Source organism: Cydia strobilella, chromosome 27 (genome assembly GCF_947568885.1).
Source record: "Cydia strobilella chromosome 27, ilCydStro3.1, whole genome shotgun sequence".
Lineage (NCBI taxonomy): Eukaryota > Metazoa > Arthropoda > Insecta > Lepidoptera > Tortricidae > Cydia > Cydia strobilella.
This window is the reverse complement of record NC_086067.1, coordinates 3,789,735-3,813,978: the sequence shown is the minus strand read 5'-3', so window position 1 is coordinate 3,813,978 and position 24,244 is coordinate 3,789,735. Positions and strand designations below refer to the sequence as shown.

General features: G+C 38.3%; 2 protein-coding genes across 11 annotated transcripts in view; one reads left to right on the top strand and one right to left on the bottom strand.

Moving 5' to 3' along the window:
- The window catches only part of LOC134753510 (scavenger receptor class B member 1-like), a 54,934-nt gene extending 40,772 nt beyond the window's left edge, over positions 1 to 14,162 (top strand). The window contains exons 7-12 of the mRNA XM_063689405.1: positions 847 to 974; positions 6,087 to 6,207; positions 8,139 to 8,289; positions 9,053 to 9,203; positions 9,821 to 9,917; positions 10,333 to 14,162. Coding sequence (XP_063545475.1) covers positions 847 to 974; positions 6,087 to 6,207; positions 8,139 to 8,289; positions 9,053 to 9,203; positions 9,821 to 9,917; positions 10,333 to 10,557 — 873 coding nt within the window. The 3' untranslated portion in view covers positions 10,558 to 14,162. The remainder of the gene's footprint in view (positions 1 to 846; positions 975 to 6,086; positions 6,208 to 8,138; positions 8,290 to 9,052; positions 9,204 to 9,820; positions 9,918 to 10,332) is intronic.
- A 2,944-nt stretch (positions 14,163 to 17,106) lies between these two features.
- The window catches only part of LOC134753524 (transcriptional repressor protein YY1-like), a 31,888-nt gene continuing 24,750 nt past the window's right edge, over positions 17,107 to 24,244 (bottom strand). For all 10 annotated transcript variants that reach the window (XM_063689427.1, XM_063689432.1, XM_063689433.1 and 7 more), the window contains one exon: positions 17,107 to 24,155. In XM_063689427.1, the coding sequence (XP_063545497.1) occupies positions 24,026 to 24,155 (130 nt within the window). In that variant the 3' untranslated portion in view covers positions 17,107 to 24,025. The remainder of the gene's footprint in view (positions 24,156 to 24,244) is intronic.

Below are 24,244 nucleotides of genomic sequence, written 5' to 3'. Positions count from 1 at the left end.
CATTACACAACGTATATTAAAGAGTATATAATACATATAATCACAATAATCTTAATTTAGGTTACCGGTGAAAGCTAATTGTAGATGGCACTCATAATTACATAGGTACATGAAACGGTACTCCTCTTTATTTAGAGATTTCGACAATACGTACCATATAATCCATCGACAATCAAGTTGACAGTTTTGAATGATTCACAGTTTTACTAGACTTACTTATATCGACAACAACATCATCACGAACAACATGCATGTAACTGCGTCGAAATATCGGGAGCTCGAAAACAAAAACAAAAGGTAATTACGGTCCATATCTCGGTCGATATCTACTAAGTCTAATCAAGTTTACGTTTTCCCATTCAGATTATTCTATCGGATGAAAAACTCGATGAACTTATTATTTTTCTTTCAGTTTTCAGAAACTGAATACCAACATATATATTTTTTTTACTAGCCTATTATGGTGTCCCACTGCTGGGCAAAGGCCTCTCCCCTTGTCTTCCACGACTCCCGATATAGTGCCTCCTCCGGCCGGTTTTTGAGAAAGGTGTCTAGGTCGTCCCGCCATCTCCGTCTGGGCCTGCCGCGTCCGCGCCCCTCTTCTGGCATCCACTTGGTAGCCACGCTAGCCCATCTGTCTGGATGCATGCGGCAGACGTGAACGGCCCAGTCCCATTTGAGCCTAGCAGTCTTCTCGCTGACGTCAGCAATGCGGGTTTTTGCGCGCAGCGTGGTGTTCCGGATACGATCGGTCCTCTTCACACTTAAAATGCTGCGCTCAATAGCCCGTTGACATTCTTACCTAACTATATTTAGTTTATTAACTAAATCTGTGTAATTTTACAGAAAAATGGCACCGTAGACGAGCATTTCACAATCAACACGGGTGACCGTGACATGGACAGAATGAACGTGATAGAGAAGCTAAACGGAGAAGACCATCTCACTTATTGGGGCAACCCTGAGTGCAACAGGTAGGATAAACATTACCTACTCGACTTACAAAAGACAGGGTAATGCTCATCATCAGAACGGGGGCACAGAATAAATAATAGTACTACATAGGTACAGAAGATTCACTCTCTAACAAAACGCGTTTATTACGACAGATATGACCGCTAGGTGGCGCAAGCGCGAACAGGCGTCCGTTCCGTAGCGGTGCGCGGCAATTACTATGGCAAGACCCCAGAATTGGGGGCGGCCGCATGTACTTGTAGCGGCGCGACGAAATCGCGGAGTAAGTCACGCCTGAAAGGGGTATGGAGAATCATTTCACTTACTAGGACGACTTCTATTTCCTCTTAATCAAAGTGAAATGTTGTTTATTCAACTTTAGCAACCTCTATTAAAAATAACTTAATTTACAGTGGTGAAGGGTAGAATAAGTTTTCTGCCAACAAACTGCTATGCAATTAGAGTTTTGAATGATTCACGGTTAGTTTCACTAGACTTATATTGACCGGGATATAGACCGTGATTACCTTTTGTAATTTTTGTGAGCTCCCGAAAAACCAGTGATATCCGATTCAAACACGCGTAGTGACACCGTGAGTGTAGTGTGTTTGGACAGAACAACGATTGTGAACGCGACCGGACCAACAAGTGTGAATGCGACCGTTGGTAACGTTGAAAGTTAACGCAGCCGACGCGCAAGAATGAGGGTAGACAGAGCGCTGTCTACACAACTTTGACACCCACCCGCTATCTTCAGTCACCCGTGAACATGATGACGTGACGTCGAAATATCGGGAGCTCACAAATAATACAAAAGGTATTCACGGTCTATATCCCGGTCAATATACGTCTAGTGAAACTGCTATGCAGTTTGGCAGATAAGTAGCAACAATTACTGTACCTCTTTTTTTTAATAATAAATAAATTGAAAAACTTACACCACGACTTACGTAGGTAAATATGTGGTGTATTTTTATCCATTTTTTTTTTAAGTTGTATTATGCTATTTTAGTATAATATACTATTATGCTACCGGTGTATAAAATCCCGTAAGGTCGGGGTAATTTAGCCCTTACTAGGTTACTTTGCCCACCCATGAAAACCCATTTATTGAATTAATAAATTCTTAAAAACGACACTAAACGCTTACACAAAAACAGATTAATCACATAATGTCGTTTTTAAGAATGTATCAATTCAATAAATAAGTTTTTGGCAATAATTTCATTTTTGGTAAGTACAAGCTTTTCTCGCTCACTGTACTTTTTTCAACAGGCAACTAATACTCATCGAGACAATTCTAAAAACCCCAAACACAATTAGGTTGCGTTGTTTTATCACAGAGTTCCTATGACCACCTCCTGTCTCCATCATCAGATCAGCTCGATGGTACCATAATATTGCATTGTCACACGACTTACATATGTGTGCAAATTTTCAGCTTCATCGGAAATCGGGAAGTGGGTCAAATTTAACCTGCAAGATTTGACCCGTACAAATATGTTACATACATATTACATACATACTTACATAGGTACATTGCAAGTTAAATAAAAGCTTGTAAACTTGTAAATAGGTTTTCATGGGTGTGTAAAGTAACCTTGGAGGGCTAACGGTATTGTATTATGTTCCCCGTCGCGCACCGTCTATACCTATTACCTATATCATCCTATATGGATTGTCGATAGCTAGAATCGCCCCTGCCCCGCAATTCCCCGTTTAGGTATATGTGCGCCCGTGCCACACTAGCGACTTATTTTTTTCCTAGATTTATTAAAATGCGCAATGTTCGGAACGCACCCGAAGTGACGTCACGGACGGCCCACTGCGTCCGAAATCCAAAGATGGGCAATCGTCGGAGGCCTATATAACGTCCGCCGACAGCAGCTAACGACAATCTTCAAAACTACATTGAGCCATAAAGTTGTACTGTAATTCAATCCTAATAAGTTATGAAATAAATCTTTGTACATAATTTTAAATAACAAGTCTTCATTGAAGATCCACTAGACATCCCTGCAGTACTTATAGAAAGAAGCCTAGGCCTCAGCATATGGTCCTTCAAGCCGGATTTCCATTTTGGCATTGAGCACCTAGAGCGGCCCCCACTCGTTTTACCCTAGGGATTAGAGCACATAGTATATGTATGTATATTACATTACGTAGAATACATACGTAATAACATAATATTACCGCAGATTATCAGTGGGCACTGAGCAGATTGTGACCTCTTGGCGTTCATAATTTTCTTCGTATCTTGAACGGTTTATATCGGTGAATTAGGTTGCAAGCAATTTCATAAATTTGAAATGGCAACCTTAGACACAATGAGGGCCTAGCCAAGTTGCCAACCGTTTGCGCCGCAGCGAAATAAACGGCAATCTCTCTCTATCACTCTTACATATTAGTGCGACAGAGAGACATTAGCGTAGGTATCGTGCGAACAATTGGGATTTTGGCTAGGCACCCAGTTTGGTCGGGGCTATTGATTGACGAAGCGTGAGCGAAGCGTCTCCGTTTTAACTTGGACAAACATGCTTTCGTATTAAAGAATGCAAACTGGTTATAACCGAAAACGAAATAACCGGTTATAACCGATTATTTTGTCAAAATTACGTAACAGATTATTGAAAAAACTAATAATCGGTTACGGTTATTTTGTGTTATTTATTTGTGCTCTTTTCCCTTAACTTCTGTTTCAAATAACTACAAAATCATGTTTTTGATTGAAATGTGACAAAACTAAAACTCATTAATTTTTTTACCTTCTTTTGAAAAAAAGACATAATCTCGCGTTCTCTTAGCACTATAGGTACCCTCTTTTCAGTAATTTTCTGATTCCTTGATGTAAATTTATCATGTTAGCCAAATATAACTGAAACCGGTTATAACCGATTAGTGGTTATTTTTTAATCATAACCAATTGAAAACTTTGACCGGTTATAACATACCCTATTTTCGTATGTCTAGTGTTGTTTACCAATATCTCTATTGACCTTTTGCTGGGACGTCAGTCTTCCGTGACCACAGCTAGTGCAACCTAGTTGAAAAGTCGGAAAAAAGGTAAAATAATGAAATTTAATCGCGTTACCCGTTAGTATCTCTGTCATCAACTTTGAAGGGAAGGTTTTCTGAATGACCTATTCCATTCATCAAAGAGACAAACAAATTATCAATATCTACTTGATTGTAACTTTAGCAAAATAAACAAGCATTATCAAGGCAAAACCACGGCAAAATGCTAGCTCTTTTATCACCAGCTTATCATAGTTCAAAAGTTTATCAAAACATGGCGATTGAGTGGAACGTGTAAAAAACATAGACCCTTTATGACTTATGTATACTGTCACTGAAGCTACTTTAAACCTTATTATTATTGCAACAGAGTCTAAACTGGTGTAAGCTACTTGGTATAAAGTTAACTTCATATGTCGGAGATATATATATAAATTTGTAGACATAATATAGGACAATGTTTTGTAAATGGCTTGATAAAGACGGCGCTGAGATATAATAAAATTCATGAATGTTACTAATGAGGACTATTAAGGATGTCTGGAAGACTTCGCTAATGTGTTAAAATACTAATTAATATTCTAACATGTCTATATTCCCTGAGAAAGGTTTTCTATTGGTTTCATGCGTTTAGAGTGTAATGGGGGACTATACCGGGTGTTTCCTGTAACAGGAGCAATAAGCTGTAGGCTGTACTCCTCATACGGACCAACATTAGTTCAGCAACTTTTAAAAATAACTTGTGTTTTGATTTTTATTGCACGCAATGTATTGCAAAATTTGTTATGTTTAAAGGGTGACAAGCAACGTCAAACACACAGATGGCAGCGTACATTGAAAATAATATTTAATTAGTATGAAAAAGGTATAATCTAAAAATTTCATAATTTTAAAAAGTTGCTGAACAAATGTTGGTCAGTTTGAGGAGTACAGCCTATAGCTTAATTTATTGCTCCTGTTACAGGAAATACCCGGTATATATCTATATGTCTATATATTTATGTCTAACTATAAATGTGTCATAAAAAAACGTTACCTACATCTTTAAAACAATTTAATAGTACCTACTCGGACGTAGCTTCGTAATATCGTAAAAATAATAACAGTAGGTGTTAGAACCTATATTGAGAATGTCTACTTACTTTTCGTCATTTGTCGGAAGAGTAAAAACTATATATTCCTCGACCGTTATTCCCATTTACTTGGGGTCGGCCCTCCTTGTCCATCTTCTCCATTGCAAGCGATTTTGTGCGGTGTCTTTATTGACGTTTATTTCTTTGAGGTCTTTCTCGACCGTCGTCAACCAGGTGGAAGGGCGTCTTCCCCGTCCTCTTTGTATCGTCGGCAAGTTTAAAGCCAAGAGTAAAAACTATAATTTATTATTTGTTTTGGTATTCCTGCATCATCTCACACTGCAAGCTGACCTATTTTTTCATTGCGAAGACATTTCTTTCGTATTATCTCTGGCGTATTCGAGAGCGCGGTGACGTGCGTGCGTTAGCGTGTGACAAGTTGGCAACCAACTGGCTTGGTACCGTGAAGGGGACGCGATTCGTAGGTATAAATCCGAGCTCGCGTGTAGAGTTCCATAGGCCTGACCATGGTAACTCCAGGTTTAACCGCTTAACCCCGGGTTAGTGGGATGGTGCAAATGGGCCTTAGCTAACTAGGCTAACTAGGTTCGTTAGTACGAACGAGTCACCTTACGTCACATTTCAATCAATTAAGAATTGCAATAGCTGAGTTTTACCTATACACTATTCTAATCTATGAGTTTGCTCTAAAATTTAATATTTTTCCCTATAAGTACCTACCCTGAGTACTCATACTCATACTCATAATCTTTATTGCATATCACATTGTATCTTAACCTATACTTAACATAGAATCGTGTACAACATGACACCCTGTAGGGCACAGCAAACAGTTTATTCAAGAGGAGAACGAGGTTTTTGTACAAGGTTATATAATGGGTACTTTATTAATTATAATTATTGGTCGTGAAAAAATTCATTTAATGTATAATAGGCTTTTTTAGTCAGGTGTTCTGCTAATTTTTTAAAGAATTCATTGTCGGACTTGGTGTTTTTTATTTATAGTATTTTATTTGTTCACAGTATCGAAGCAACCGATGGGTCGATCTTCCCCCCCTCCCTACTGGATAAAAAGACGACTTTACACGTTTTCTTCCCACAGCTCTGCCGACGACTGCCTTTTGTTTACGAAAAAGATGTCGTGGTAAGTTATTACTTGTAACAAAGACAGATATAACTCCGTAATAGATGGATACAGTCTAAGGAAAAAACGTGCCTCGAAAATCAAGAAAATTTGATTCTCGTTCAGAGGGCGCTACTAGCTTTGGCCAACTGTCGTATAGATGGCGTTGACGGTTTCGTTTGTTATTTAACAATTTTAACACATATCAGTGAAAAAACATAGGCCAAAATCATAAAAATAAATAATGCAAATTAAAAAAAGCATTTATCCATATTTAAATACATTTTATCGTATTTTTATAAATCTTTATTTTTAGTTTTAAAGTGTGTCGACAGATGGCAGTGAATTTGCTGGGGTTACAAAATTTACTATGACAGTACCGCTCTAGTATAAGTTACTCTATGCTTGTAATAACACTCAATATAAAAACCCCTGACAAAATAAAGTTACCTTTTTTTAATACTACGTTCCCTAGCGTGCTCTTCCCTAGGTTTATAAGTATTACATTTTTTTCCACATATAATAGTTATTTACGATACAAGTGCGGAAAAGAGGAAATTCGAAACGAGTGGCGATAAATTAAAACACGACCGCAGGGAGTGTTTTAAATCGACACGAGTTGCGAATTACCTATTCGCACGTGTATCGTACAACGTTTTACAGTACATTTAAACTTTCGACATATACACGAAAAGCGCTCTTTTACTCACTAGTGCGAGAAAGTAGCACCATATGTACTGTAAAAAATATAAAAAATAATGTAATACTTATAAACCTAGGGAAGAGCGGTGCCTCCCAACACAAGCATTGTTTTTTTTACCGGGCGGCTCCATCCCCTGTATCACAAAAATGTAATTTTGTATTTTGTATTTGTACGTCGGTGGCAAACAAGGATACGGCCCGCCTACCAAAAACCAGTCCGTAGCTTATGGACACTTGCAACTCCAGAAGTGTTACACGCATGTTGCCGACCGTAACAGTCCGCACCCTCTTTGAGCTCTGGCAACCTTACTCACCGGCAGGAACACAACACTATGAGTAGGGTCTAGTGTTTTGGCTGCGGTTTTCTGTAAGGTGGTGGTACTTATCAAGTTCACAATTTACATAAAATAGAATCTGTCCCTGAAAAGTAATCCCATAGATTTTCGTAACTCAGTCGAAGATTATTTAGGACATACGTTGAATTTACGCTTATTAAGCGCTGGTGGCCTAGCGGTAAGAGCGTGCGACTTTCAATCCGGGTCGCGGGTTCAAACCCCGGCTCGTACCAATGAGTTTTTCGGAACTTATGTACGAAATATCATTTGATATTTACCAGTCGCTTTTCGGTGAAGGAAAATATCGTGAGGAAACCGGACTAATCCTAACAAGGCCTAGTTCCCCCTCTGGGTTGGAAGGTCAGATGGCAGTCGCTTTCGTAAAAACTAGTGCCTACGTCAATTCTTAGGATTAGTTGTCAAGCGGACCCCAGGCTCCCATGAGCCGTGGCAAATTGCCGGGATAACGCGAGGAAGATGATGATGATGATGACGTTGTATTTACGCTTGTATTGTACAGATTAGGGAAGTCTATCTATCCACCAAATTTTATTAACTTTAATTAAAACAGTATGTAAAGAAAGGGAGCCTATTTCTGCCAACAAACTGTTATACAGTTTGGCGGAGATTGTATTTATTTGAAAATATGTATGCTGTTTCCATGCATAAATGTTTTTTTTAACCTCGTGAGTCTAAATGTACATTAAAATGTACATATTCATTGCAATCTAATTTGAACCTTTTGATGAAACAAATAGAGTAGCATTTCTTTTGTTTCACTGCGTTGTAAAACAAACGAAATTCGTTCCAATTTACTTATAGAATAAGGTTTAAATTAAAAATTGAAAAACTTTATATGGTGGGTCTTACGCGGTGGAAATCTGACGAAAAAAAACTACCTATTTTATTTTTTAGACTGCAGATGGAATCCAGCTGCTTCGCTACCGTATGCCAATGAATGTGTTCGATGACCACATTAGCAACCCAGCCAACCAGTGCTACTGCGAGATTGACTCCGGCACGTGCCCGCCGAGAGGCGTCATCAACGTAACCGCTTGTGCCATGGGTAAGTGACAGCTTTCGCAGGTAGTTGGTTTTATAAATTCATCGGTACTGCGAGATCGGCTCCGAAACAAGCCCGCATGGGGCGTCATTAAGATCGCCATTTGTGTCATAGGTAAGTAACAGCTTTCGCGGGTAGTTGGTTTCATGAGCTAGCCCACAGGTACTAGTGAGAGATCGGTTCCAGAACAAGCCCGCATAGTAGCGTCAATTAGGTCACCGCTTGTGCCATCGGTAAATCAACAGCTTTCGCGGGTAGTTGGTTTTATAAGCTATCCCACCAGTGCTACTGCGTGATCACTCCGGAATCTGCCCGCAGGTACGTCATCAACGTCACTACTTGTGCTGTGCTGTGGGTGTCAACAGCTTTCGCAGGTAGATGGTTTTATACGCGGTACGGCGTCCGGGCCGCAAGCCGCAATGATTAAAACAAACTAGTCACACCGCGGATTGTCTTAAACTATGGCTAAGTACTATAAACTAGACATCTTACTCCTTTTGAGCCAGATTAAAGACATACATAACTTACTTGCAAAAACTTCCTCAACTGTCCAAAAAATGGCGCCTTAAATGGATGTACTAGTGACGCCATCTTTTATCAAGTCGGTAATAGAGGATCAATTTATCAAAGGCATATCAACCTAAGAGAAAGATGTAATATTGTCGCTTCCTACCAGTTTTACGATCAGTCGATCACATTCAAATTACTAATTAAACGAGTTATATTTGCAATGATAGTCTCAAATTATTATTTCTCTTCTTGTCAGGTGCACCCGCTTTGGCGTCTCACCCGCACTTCTACCTGGGTGACCCAGAACTGTTTGAGAACGTGACCGGATTGAACCCCGACCCAGTACTGCACGACTCTTATGTGGACATACATCCGACGTTGGGCATATCGCTTCATGGCAAATCCAGGTACCTAGTAGTACAATACAAATACTCATTGCACACCTCAAGACGGAAAACCATTCTAGTACAATGAACACAGCAAATCAAGTAGAGGTAAACAACAGGCGGTCTTATCACTAAAAATCGATGTCTCGCAGACAATATATGTTAGCCGTATATTATACATTATTATAATCATAATCATTTATTTAACTCCAGACAACTATATGGTCCACAATAATATAATTATAATATCCTAAGATTAAAATTAAACATTACAATTAAAATTAAATTAAAATGGGTTATAAATTAAATTAAAATAGATAGAGAATTAAATTAAAATAAATAGCAGAGCAAATTTCAGGTGAAATTTTTGGTTTGGAATGGCGCGCGAAAAAGGTTCGCCTGATATTTAGCGTAACTATAGCGAGTTGCGCTCTGGTTGGTGGATTTCTATGTATTTTACTACCATTTCTTTGACAACACGCACGTACCAACGAAACGATTGTGTTGTGTTACCCCGTATTTATAAGTATGCAGTGATTGTTTTTATGCGCCAGGGTGGCGTCACAACCTGCACAGAGCGAAGTCTCCAACTCTCCACATGTTTTGGGACACAGTAAAATGTATTAATTATCTTTCAGCATGCAGATAAACATCCAGGTGAAGAAAACGCCTATGTTCCCTGCTCTCAGCTTCCTTGAGGAAGGAACCATCCTGCCAATCGCTTGGATCGAGATGGTAAGCATGAGCAGTATTCCACAAACCTCAGACATGAGCCAGATCTCGCAGTCGAATGCTGATAGTGACCCTGCGGCGCTCCTCTACAAGGCGGCGTCGGCAATCGTTGGGTGGTTTTAGACGGTAGTCCTACCACTGGTTAGTCCGTCATCGCTCCTGGCTCCCCCGGGCCCGGTGGCATGCATAATAAACGCATTTCCCCAACAAAAAAAAAATCTCGGCTGCTTTGATTACTTAATAGTCCTAAGCGTCATTCCAACTAATTGTTTCTTAGGCGAGACAAAAAACTAAACTATACGGGCAAACTTATTAATTTTGGGAAGTGAATATTAGTAATCCATGTTGCCTAGACCTAAAGTCTTTAAAAAGCAAATACTCGTACATTCTTAACAGTTCAAATATCTTTCTTTCACAGACTGTCGAAGAAATACCAGAAAGCCTCCGTACCATGATCTACCACGGCACATTCTCGACGGCGGCAGCCCAGCTCGCGCTCACCGTCATCTGCATCATCGCTCTCGCCATCTCCTCCATCTGTCTGTCTATCATGATCTTCCGGCGAAGACAGAAACCTTGTGTGACGTTGAAGAAAGTGCTTCCGACTGAAGCTGAGCTGAAGGGTTTGAAAACCGTTTCGTGAAATATTGGGTGACTTTTTGTGTTCCAATTTTTGCGACGTAGAATAAGTTCTATGGACGTTTTTATGAGCTTATTGGCGTTGATAGATTTAAAATTACACTAAACAAGACTTGAGTTCTCTGGGAGAGGGTGCAATGTCCCGTCCAAAGTGGTGGAGGTAGTTTTCCATATTATTTTTATACAATATTAAGTCAAGTTTAGTGTAGTTCATTTTTAATAGTGGGAGAATCTATCTTTGATTTATATTTAGGCAGCCCTTCCTAAAATATTTTAAAGTCAAGACAATTACACACCTTTGGGAACAAATCAAATTATTTTAAGAATTCTTTCCTAAAATATCAAAGTCAAGACAATTGTTTTTTTGGCTATATATACCTATAGAAGCATTGGTTAGGTTGTTTATGAAGTTATCTCTACCAGTAGGATCACACCAGTGTTTATTCTAACACGATATTTTCGTTTTTCATAGTTAATGTTTACCATTTAAATATATAAAACCCAAGACTTAAAAACGTTGAACGACGTATGTCGGTTTAGAATTATAAATATTTTAACACTACGCATGTATCAATGAGTGTGTAAGATTGGTATTCCAACTGTCCACTATCTTGGTCCAATGTGCATTGCGTCTCTCTCTCTCACTAAGCAAAATGTGATATGAAAATACACATTGGACAAAGAAATTGGACGGGTGACGCACGGCGCCTGACGACTGACGCCCGTGTGGCCAATACTGGAACTAAAAATACGTCACCAATATGGTGTTGTGTTTCGCTCTTTTGCCTCATCTGCATTTATATGTACACCATTCGTAGTTATTATGTCAGCATTAATAGCAGTGGTTGAAACAACGTACCAAAAGTATCTGCCACTCTGGAATACTTTTTTAAATAGGGATGTCTCAACAGTTTGCGTTCAAAAGTAGCAGACACAGTCTAATTGTTCCATATACAAAAACATGTCTCTTTTTATTATGTACTATTAGCGACCCGCCCCGGCTTCGCACGAGTGCAAAGCTGATGTATACATATAAACCTTCCTTGTGAATCACTCTCTATTATATAAAACCGCATCAAAATCCGGTAAGCATACATGGGGACAGACATCCATCCAGACAGCAGGAAGGGACTTTGTTTTATACTATGTCACAGGGCGGACACACTATACATACAAAAATCATTTCCATTTCTATGTGTGAACGGCACGTCTGTACACGCGTAATGCGACATAGTGTGAGTAAGTTGCTTAGAAACAGTACTGAGCGGCCGGCAAACGGCCGTCAATCTGCTGTCGCGGGGCGAGGGCTTTCGTGTCGGAGCGGGGCGGTGCGTGGCCGTTCTGTATGATAATACTATTGCTTATTCTGTGACTATGTAGTGATTAGAGATTGATAAATACTTATGGCACGTAGTCTGATCCCTACTTTAGATGCTGAGTATAGATATGAGTATGAGTATAGATACTTATGGCACGTAGTCTGATCCCTACTTTAGATGCTGAGTATAGATATGAGTATGAGTATAGATACTTATGGCACGTAGTCTAATCCCTACTTTAGATGCTGAGTATAGATATGAGTATGAGTATAGATACTTATGGCACGTAGTCTGATCCCTACTTTAGATGCTGAGTATAGATATGAGTATGAGTATAGATACTTATGGCACGTAGTCTGATCCCTACTTTAGATGCTGAGTATAAATATGAGTATGAGTATGCTGCCTGTACCACAGAATAATAAAGCATGTGTGTGTTAGTTACGTATTTTAATTAGTACCTAAGAAAACAACTATTAGTGTTCCATTTATATTTCTTTTTTAAAGTAATCGGTAATCTCGTTAAATTTTTTGGCAACGTATGTTATTCATGAAATAAAACTATGAAAACGGATTATATCGCGTATATTGAATTTATGATACATCCCGACGTTCCGTTATAACGTCCGACGTGACGACGTGATATAATCCGTTTTCATAGTTTTATTTCATGAGTAACTATCGCGGTAACCGAAAACAATATAACGTATGTTACGAGTATTATAAATATTAAAAAAAACGCAAGAAACGGATCAACCAAATTTCATAAAACATGTCTTAGATCCACCGCTAGAAAACCAGCTCTCAATTTAAAAAAACTGATCCAAATCGGTTCACCTGCTTAAGCTATATAATGTCAACAGGCAGACACACATAGCGATCAAACTTTTCCTCCTAAGGCCCAAGGTCCTACATAAGTACCTCTTCAGCTCGGTGAAATTTAAAACCTATTCAATTGGAACAAAGTCGCTTTTGCTTTGTTTCGTTCAATTTTCCAACAACGCAAAATCAACTCTATTTCCTACACTTTAGGTTCAAATTTCAGTGGCAAATTTAGGATTTTTAATTTGTATGGCTGGGCCTTAGGTTATAACATCCCTACCTATATCTTTTCCATTTGAAATAATAAGATTATAAATTGGCCATCTTATAATTGCTTGTAAATATTAATTTAACTCAACCACGCTGCCACACAAATGAAACTAGATCACCGATTTACTCGCATAACAGCATTTTTCGTTGATTTACAATCGAATATTGACATTATTTTTAAGTTTGTAAATATTATCTTTTGTATATTTATAATTTTTTACCATATATATAATACAGTAAAATGGTCCTACTTTGCTCCAATATTTGATCCACATTAAGGAATTTTGAATAAATTTTCAAACTGTTCATTATTAAATATTCAGATGAATTGAATATTAAGAAGAACATCTTACGTAGGTAACATATTTTATCGGTAAATCAATTTTATGAAATGTTGTTTTATATAAAACGAAGCTATAAATAAGGAGCACAAGATACTGGACCGCGAGCCAGGCGCAAATTTCGTCAGTCATCGCCTCCCGGGCGAAAACTCGTATAGCGGTTAACGGCTACGTATGATGAACCCTCGTGAACGTCAGCTGCCGCTCCGTTGGTGCGTTGAGGAATGGCAGCCACCGAAGCGCGTAACACGGTCTTTCCACCGCGATACAACCGGCTGACGATTTTGTTTATTTACAATAGCATCTGAACTATCATCTGACAAAGAATCAAGCGGGAGGCGATGACAAAAAAAATTTTATAGACTTTATTTGCTGCCATTCCTCAACCCACCAACGGAGCGGCAGCTGACGTTCACGAGGGTTCATCATACATAGCCGTTAACCACTATACGAGTTTTCGCCCGGGAGGCGATTGGTCATGAAATCTATTCCTGGCCCGCGATCTATACCCATTGTTTGGGGTATTTTTGCTCCTACCTATAGTTTACTTAGGGGTGCAAAGTTACGCCAATTTAATAGGCCCCGCCAAAAAAGAGAGATAAATAACGTAGCAACTAGCAATGCAAAATATATATACAATTTCGTTTATCTGATTTCTGAGTATATAAATATAGCTATAATATCTACTTAAAAATTAAATAAAACTATATTAAAACTAAATTAAAGCTAAATATAAAAAGAAAAACTATAGAAAAAGAAAAAATTATAGCGAAGTTATAACAAGAAAACCCCGTCCAAAACCTCCGCCTGCGGCAATATAGAAATAATAATATAGAAATAAATATTATGTTTGAATATATTAGACGTTGTCATTTTTTTTAAATTGGAGCATAGTTATACCCACCAAGAAGCAACAGGTATAGGACCATTTTATGGTATCTTAGTGTTGTGGGGTTATTGTTATATTTTTATTTAGGTTAAAAAAATCTATGGAATGAAGTCTGTTGCATTTTATTATCACTTTGCAAAGACGTCAATCAAAAGTCACGTCAGTCAAATCAGGCGTTAAGTGAGTGTTCAGATATTTTTAAGCACCTCGGCCGCTCCGATATATCTGATGGCGACTGTACATGGTCAAATAAGTCCGCACACGAAGCGTTGTTGCAGCGTATCGCATGAGATAAAGGTCCCTGGCAAGCTCGGTTCTCCATACAAACATAGTTCCGCTCTCATATTAAAACGACTCGCTAGATTGCTCTGAAACTTTGACAATAGGTTAGTTTATGTACCTTCAGATAGCATAGTCAAAAATATATAGCGAATTTAAGTTTTTCATACAAAACTTGTTTTTGCTCTATTTCGTTTGTTTTATAAACTGGAGCTATATATAAACCAAGGGCCTGACACTCTTTGATAGAGAAAGATAGTCTTATTGCGATTCCTATAAGAGGAAAGAGAAAATAGAGCCATGCTTTGTCCTTATCACCGACCGGGTGGCATCATAGGTAGGAGGCGATGGCGAAATACCGAAATATATAAGAGTGAAAGAGAAAAAATCCTATACTGCCCAAATTTTATATGAATATTCTTTCTCTTACCCCCGGTCGCTCAGTGGCGCGTCTATAACTACTTGTAGGTATATACTATGTCTATGATATAAACTTATTACAGACCTAGATATTATGGATGGTATAGAAAGGATCGCAATCTTTTATGGCAGAATTGTTGTAAAAGTGACCGCGTTAAGCTTTAAATAATAGTTCCTAATTTCTCCGGTGGCGCTAGTTAGGCTCTGGGACATGAGTATAACATGAACCATATAAGGTAACAAATAACCCGACCAAATTACGTAGGTTGTTTTTGGTAGTGTTTCGGTGTATGGCGGCGCCGCCTAATTACTGTTTTTTGATGGACACTTTTCATACATAGAGATTTGGCTCCTTTATATAGTCTCCATGCCACTTAGTTTTAAAATGAGAACGAAACTCCGTTTATATGGGAAGGGAAATTCGGCCGAGCTTGCCGGGGACTCTTGTAAAGCGAGGTTTAGACTAGCAAGAACTTGCATGCAATTTAAGTTACATTGCCGACTACTAAAGTAAACTGTATTCAAAAGGTTGATCAGATACCGCAATGTAATGAAAATTGCATGTACGAGTAAGTTCTTGCTAGTCTAAACCTCGCTTAAAAGTAAAAGAAAATATCAAAACTTGTGAATAAAACGCCAAATTTTATATAAATATTTACATTTTATTCTCGCCCATCCCTCATCACTTGAGAACATACAATTTCTAAAACATTATTGCTACATTTGAAAATTACCAATTCTCAAAACTAATTTTAATCCAAATGCTATGTTTGACTTAAAAAATATAAAGAATTACGACATACCATTTGAATTAAACTATTTATTATAATATTCGAGCTACTACCAAAAATACTGACACAATCTAATTTAAAAAAATGCAAACCAGATATATAAACGTTTGTAGTGTTTAAAATCATCTCTACATAATTTAAAAAAAAATCTAGACCACAAAGTTTCCAAATGTAGCAATAACTCATAATTTTGGACCGCAAAACAAAACAGTCATATATACAATCAGTCATATTAAAAAATCTTAATTAAGGAAGTCACCATTCCAATAAACACTTAATATAACGTACACTTGTGTCTATAATATATTTCAAACAGCTTGGGTATGGTGGCAGATGTCTCCATACAATTTTATTTATAACCTTAAAACTCAAAATGTCGCAATATTGTATTGATATCTCAATAGTCACCGTACCCAAGCTGTATGAAAAATACTATAACGATAATGAATCGTAGTATAAAAAAATGTAACCATTAACGCCAAACGCCATAAAAAAGCACTCAGACGCCAACATCATGAGCGCGAGCGCGCCATTCTAAGCCTCATTTCAAGGTATGTAGTTTACATTTACAATGTCCGCCATAACTAACAATATTAGGCGTTATTGGCGTTGTGAGTACTCGACTTTAGACGTTCCTAACGACCAAAGGATTAAAAGCTCAAACAGACAATAGAGGATATTACTGCAATATTCTGCCACCAGAGTGCAGCACTAGCCTTTTTAGTAAACCATAGAGTAACTTATACATACTGTACCTTTAACATGTTTTTGACAAGTTTTCAGAGATAATAAAATATGACATTGATGCATCTACGCGAATCCGAAATTTCGCTATCTGCCTCTTTGTCGCTCGAATATGCAAGAGTGACAGAGATGTTAGATAACGAAACTTCGATTATCTTGTTTCGCGATAGACCCTCAGATTGTGGTAGTGGCGCCCCCTGCGCAGAGTTTCGCGTAATATTCCCTATTGAAACTATTTTGGTCATCTAACGCTTTGGTTATCATAGTGGTAGTCATACGAAGCCAAAGGCTCAGTTTCATAACTCAGTCAATAGACAGTATGCAGGTTTTCCCCGCAGGCGGTATAACGACTGGTGAAACTCATAATGGCGTGCGTTCTGGAACATCCGGCACCCCGCATGCGGGCGCTATCGACCAATGAAAACAGTTCCCCGAATGCGGGCCGTATGGCATGCTTTATGGAAATCTCCCGCACCCCGCATGCGGGCGCTATCGACCAATGAAAACAGTTCCCCGAATGCGGGACCTATGGCATGCTTTATGGAAATCTCCGCACCCCGCATGCGGAGCCTATCGACAAATAAAACTGAGCCTTAACTCTGCACCAACTTGGCAAGCAAAAGTGTGGTAGTGTCACCATCAAATTCCTGTCTGTCTATTTTTACTTTTTTAACTGACAAGTGCACATAGAGAATGCATACTGATATTTGTAAGTTATCTATGCAATAAACAAAGGATAGAATGTTAACCAATTATTACCCTGCGCTAAAAGACTAGGATTTTTGTCTCCGTCGTTTCCAGTGGTAAAAAGCGAGAAAAAAATGTAGCTATAACCAATGGTAACAACTTGGTGGTAACAGTTGAGAATAACCCTCAAAAAAAAATTCAATCGTTTTTTTTTTATTGGGCTTTGTTTTTTCGCCATATTGTAAGTAACAATACGGATAGGCTAGAGAATAAGTAAGCGTATAGTGCTCATGATACCGTAGGTAGACGTGACCACGTCTGAAAATATCGATACGGACGAAGTGCCAAAAATATGTATACACTACTTTAATTTATGGGCAGTAAGGTCGTGTATACATATTCTTGGCATTTTGTTCTTATTCATATTTTCAAACGTGACTGTACCGACGAAGAGTATAATTTTATTCTTCTTCTTCAACCTAGCGTTTTCCCGGCCTAGCGCCAGGGTCCGCTTTCCTACTCAATCTTCTCCACTGGGCTATTCCCACTAGTTACCACCAAGTTGTTACCAGTGGTAACTACTGGGAATTTCTTTTCCCACTTTTTACCGCTGGTAACTACTGGGAAAAAATGTCCAATGTAATTACAATGTGGAGATCCTATGTACTTACATATTGTAAATAGTTTTAAGACCTCTTTGTAAACCCACTATTGACAAAAGAGTTGGTGGTAACTACGATTTTTTTTCCCAGCGGTGTCAGCATAGTTGCATTTTTATCACCTGTCACTATGCCTGTCACTTTCGCACTTACATACTTGTTAGAACGTGACAGGCATGGTGACAGGCGATAAAAATGCTACCGTGCTAAGCCCGCTGTAGTTACCAGTGGTAAAAGGTAGGGAAAAAAATCCAGTAGTTACCACTGGTAACAACTTGGTGGTAACTAGTGGGAATAACCCTCTTCACTTTGCCCGATCTTCGGCATTCTCAGGTGTAAGATTGTTCTCGTCCATGTCCGCTATTACGACGTCACGGCGCTTCTTAGGCCTACCGCGGCCGCGTGATCTAAGGCCTTGGACAGTGCGGTCGAGCCATTTTTTTCTCACTTTTTCGAAATATTAGCATGCATTCTCCAAATAAAAAGAATTGGTTAATTATATATTACGGACACTCCCTTATATTTGGCATATCTATAGTACAAAATATACAAGTTTCAGGTGGCTATGCACTTTGTTTCTATGAGAACAGGGCTTGAAATAGAAGCCTTAGCGAAGCTAAGGTTTTCCTGCGCAAAATACGAATGCAGAAATGGCCTATTTTTCGTTTTTCTATAATTTTTAAAATTGCTTCACTTGAATGCACAATTGAACATACGACATTTGTACATGCATATATTCTTAAAGTAAATAAAACATGTGGCTATAATATGAAATAATTACAATCAATGAAAATTAGTATGTGTGTATAGGGTTTTTATACAAAACATGCTTATTTTCTTTGGTTTAAAATGTTATAATTTGGAGTATAAAGTAAATAGCCAACCTGTTTATTAACAAGCGTAATTCAGACATTTTATTATTATTTAAATACTAAAGGAATAGATTTGTGCAAATATATGTCTTGAAATTATCTTATCTCTAGATATAAATTGCTGTAAAAAACGAATGAGAAAAAAAAGATTCTCCTGTATTTTTAATATTCCAAGACATATTTTTACATAAAGTCCCATTTAAAATAGAAAATTAAGACGAAAATTATAACATTATTATGAAAATCTCGAGGTCCTTTAATTCGATTGAAAGAGAAGATAAAAAGGTTAATGAAAGTTTAATTTAATTACAAATTATATAAGATGGGTTATTCCCACTTGTTACCAGTGGTATTCTTGTCATTATTGAACATTAAAACATTTTGGTGTAACCACCAAAGTTGGTGGTAATTACTGGGAATTGTTTTTCTCAGTTATTACAGATCGGAACAAAATCTCAGTTGTTACCACTAGCAATGATAATTGATTGTAAGAAAAAAACGTGCCCCTTAGTTTGGCATCCAAAACGAGATGCGCTGTAGTGCGTCATATGTTTCGCGGCCACTGAATTGTCAAACGTCAACTTTTGACAATCGGAGTTATCGCAAAATTATGGATGGTATAGAAAGGATCGCAATCTCTTATGGCAGAATTGTTGTAAAAGTGACCGCGTTAAGCTTTAAATAATAGTTCCTAATCTCTCCGGTGGCGCTAGTTAGGCTCTGGGACATGAGTATAACATGAACCATATAAGGCAACAAATAACCCGACCAAATTACGTAGGTTGTTTTTGGTAGTATTTCGGTGTATGGTGGCGCCGCCTAATTACTGTTTTTTGATGGACACTTTTCATACATAGAGATTTGGCTCCTTTATACAGTCTCCATGCGCAAAATGTATGGAGCTGTACAGCGCCATCTCGTTTACCTGTCAAATTCGAAGCACGTAATTGTCTTACAATTTACACAGCTTAACCTTTTGGACGCCAATGACCGATATATACGCACCGTAGGTCCAACGCCAAAGACCGATTAATCGGTCATAAACCACAGAGCAACATAGACCTACATGCAAGGGCCTGACCATGGCCTGACACTCTTTGATAGTGCCATGCTTTGTCCTTATCACCGACCGGGTGGCATCATAGGTAGGAGGAGATGGCGAAATACCGAAATTTATAAGAGTGAAAGAGAAAAAATCCTATGCCGCCCAAATTTTATATGAATATTCTTTCTCTTACCCCCGGTAATGGATGGTATAGAAAGGATGCCAATCTCTTATGGCAGAATTGTTGCAAAAGTGACCGCTTTCAGCTTTAAATAATAGTTCCTAATCTCTCCGGTGGCGCTAGTTAGGCTCTGGGACATGAGTATAACATGAACCATATAAGGCAACAAATAACCCGACCAGTCTCCATGCCCCCGGTCGCCCGGTCGGTCGCGCTATAACTACTTGTATTTACTATGTCTATGCCTCCATGCATGTGCATAAAGTTCAATTTCAGTTTTGACACTTCGGTGACGTGGCGTCTGGATGACAGCTTTTGTGTTTGACACGGCGTCGAAAAGGTTAATCACATGGAGACTATATAAAGGAGCCAAATCTCAATGTATGAAAAGTGTCCATCAAAAAACAGTAATTAGGCGGCGCCACCATACACCGAAATACTACCAAAAACAACCTACGTAATTTGGTCGGGTTATTTGTTGCCTTATATGGTTCATGTTATACTCATGTCCCAGAGCCTAACTAGCGCCACCGGAGAGATTAGGAACTATTATTTAAAGCTGAAAGCGGTCACTTTTGCAACAATTCTGCCATAAGAGATTGGCATCCTTTCTATACCATCCATAGTTAATCAATCTCTGTGTTCCGAATCACGCTCACAACGCTGCTGCAACAGTGCTGGCTGCCGGTCCAAATCAGTTAGCGCGCTTAAGGCCGCGTGAGTGGTGTTTTGTTTCGGACTGGTCATGAGCGCGTGTGTGACTGTGTGTGTGTGCATTTTCATGTCAGCTGAATTTGAATTTTGTTCGTTAATCGTAGTATGGCTATGTTCCGAATTACGCTCCGAATTGGCGACCGGTCTGGCCTAGTGGGTAGTGACCCTGCCTGTGAAGCCGATGGTCCTGGGTTCGAATCCCTGTAAGGGCATTTATTAGTGTGATGAACACAGATTTGTTCCTGTGTCTTGGATGTTTTCTATGTATTTGTATATTATATATATCGTTGACTGTGTGAGCGTAATTCGGAACATAGCCGTATCTTTGCCACTAGTAACAAATAGGGGGTATTACTGCAATGTTCTGCCACCAGAGTGCAGCACTAGCCCGTTTAGTAAACCATAGAGTAACTTATACATACTGTGCCATTAACAGTTTTTTGTCAAGTTTTCAGAGATAATAAAATATGACATTGATGCATCAAGGCGGTTTGTTTTCAAGAACCTACCGGGAAACGCGAATTCGAAATTTCGCTATCTGCCTCTTTAACGCTCGAATATGCAAGAGTGACAGAGATGTTAGATAACGAAATTTCGATTTTCTTGTTTTCCCTCAGATTGTGGTAGTGGCGCCCCCTGCGCAGAGTTTCGCGTAATATTCCCTATTGGTTGTACCCAACTAGGGAACTAATCGAATTATTTTACAAAATATTTTTTGATTTGCGTTTTTTAAGTAGTCACACTACTAGTTAGCCGCGTAAGCTGAAGATGCGGGTTCGATTCCCGCCTCGGCCACTTGGACTTGGTCACTTTTTCCTTAGTGTATGTTATCTATTTAAGTTTATAACTTGGTTGTAACTAGTGGGAATAATCCTATAAGAGTAAGTAGTTGATTAGAGACAAATTTATTTCTATTTTTATTCGTAAATAATCAGGACCTCGATATAGTTATAAAATACAAGAATAATCTTTCTCTATGTTTGATAAAGATAGGTTTTTGTAAGAGAAATATGTATCTGATCACATTAATATTTTAATGAAATCATCATATAGTCTAATCAAATATAGCACCAATAATAAAATAGAGTAAGACCAAGCTAACCATGGCATTTGCAATGACAAAGTGTGGCCATGTCACCATTATAGTCCAAATTTATATGAAAATAAGACTTTTATGACACGGCCTCACCTTGTTCTGTTCAAGTTGGTGCAAAGTTGACTTAGACGGCCTCTACGGTGATTCAAATATAACTGATTAAAGATTAAGGACAAACAGATCAGAGTAAATGATGATCAACAGCAAAATGATATGAGATCACGCCAAGGTGCATTGGGGTAAGTTCAGATACTGGGTAGTTTTTCTTAAAGGGGCCATTTAGTTAAAATTTGGGAAATGTGGGAAATAGCTCATGAGCTATTTCGATCCCAATAGGAGCAGTGTAATAAAATTTCCATACATTTTTTGATCTTTCGATTCCGTTACCGCCATACAGATTCTATAAAAAATAGTAACGGAATAAAACACTACCTTTTATGCTATTAGGATAAATAGCTCGCTATTCTGAGTACAAATAATATAAAAATGTTCATATTAAAAAAGTGAATAAATGAATTTAAAAGTGGAAAAATTACTGCCTCGGGTGAGACTTGAACTCAGGGCTCGTAGCATTGTTCGCAAACATAAACTTGTCAAAAATTAATTAAGTGTATAAATGGCCCAAATTTCTACTTATTCAATAGCACTATACTAAATTGGCCCTATGCCTTAGTACTTGATACTAAAGTACAGTGTTTCTACAGTATATTTCAGTGTATACCGGTTTTCAAAACAACCTCGTTTCTAGAAGTCATCCCAGCACCTTAAAGGTTATTGAAACATCAGAATTTTATGCACACAGAAATAATTTTTTAATCTATTTAAAACTTTGGTTTAAACTGTTTAAATCCAATGTTTATTGACTTTATAAAACTAATTAATTGTAGTGTAAAAACTCCCTTCATTCCATAGTCTATATACTATTTAGTTTTTCTTTTATCACACTTGCAAAGTTTTGCAATTTTCATATTATCTTTCCTGGGGACTTGGTCTCAAAAATTTGTCATAATTTTCTAACTGACATTTTCGATCAAACGGTACCATTTTGTACGTTGGCAAAGGAATTATTATTAACAACTGACAAAGGTGAACATTTTACTTGATAATGTCACACAGTTTGACAGGGCTTGTAAAGTTAACATGGTCCAGTAACACTTGGTAGCTGAACCATTTTTTTTTTTTAGGTTCTATGGGGTAACTTTGAAAGTGAGATAATTTTGTAATCACTAAGGCGCCATTAATTTATTACGAAAGACGATTTAGGGGAGAAGGAGGGTGAACATATCTTATTTTTTCTTACAACGGGGAGGGAGGGGGATTACATAGTTCTTACTTAAGATCTTTAGCTTAAACGGGCTCCAGTACCTTTGTAGGTACAGTCAAGGGCATAAATATATATACATTCCCAAAGTTTCAAAAATATGTGTACGCTCTTACACCTTAGACAATAATTCGATATTTTTGCCTTCAACTGTACAAATAAATGTTTTAATTAAATTTTTTTTATGTACACTAAAAAGAACCAAACATATTAATTTTTTCTTCCTCTTCCATTAGATTCTTAATTAATATAACTAATATGGAGGGAGGGGGTCAGCCTTTTATTTTTTCTTACATAGGGGAGGGAGGGGATCAAAAACCGGCAAAATTCGTCTTACGTAATAAATGAATGGCGCCTAATATCTATTACTGGAAGCTTTTTCTACTGTAGCAACAATAGGCAAAATTACTTGATAAGTATTGTAGTAGCTTTAGTGTGGCTAAAGTATGTATTCTAGTCTAGATTCCGATTTTCAAAATGTCCCTTTGTCGAAGTAACCCCAACGCACCTAATATCAGATACTAAAATGACATGTAAAAATTGTGCAAAAACAAAAGTCCACACAGAGCGAGCATACGCGCGAGGCAATTTCCTCGCGCACAAAACGGCCAGTGTAGACGTGCCTCGGCCGAGGCGGCGCGCGCGAGGCACGTCTAAAAATAGTAAAAATGTCGATACAACAAGCGCGCCTCGGTCGAGGCACGTCTACACTGGCCGTTTTGTACGCAAGGAGATTGCCTCGCGCGTATGCTCGCTCTGTGTGGACCCGCGGCTATTAGTAATTTCATATTTTTCAACTGTTCCATGATAACTTTACAAACACCGTTAAATTGCAGTTCTGCTAATTTTCACTATCCTTATCCCCTCAACATTACACTAATCCTTCACTATCTTCAACCTATTCACTATCACTTCAATTGGACTCACATTGAGTTCTCATTCGCTTCACTAGCGTCTCACTTTGTTCCTTGTTTGACGGTTGTCCACTATTTAAGTTCACTCATGACACCGTTACACTATGTTCACTCGTGCGTGTAGAAGATGAGCTGGTGGTTGGAGTCGTCCGGAGACATCTCTAGTTGCACGAACTGAGGCGTCGTCCGGGCCGACTCGTAAGAACCGCCGCCGTTGCGGGATAACGAGTTTCTTGATCTGTCGGAGAAAGGTTCTGTTAGTTTCAATATAGATTCAAGCTTCTAAACCGGGCTGGATGCAGACAGGCCAAACAAGCCATGCCTGGC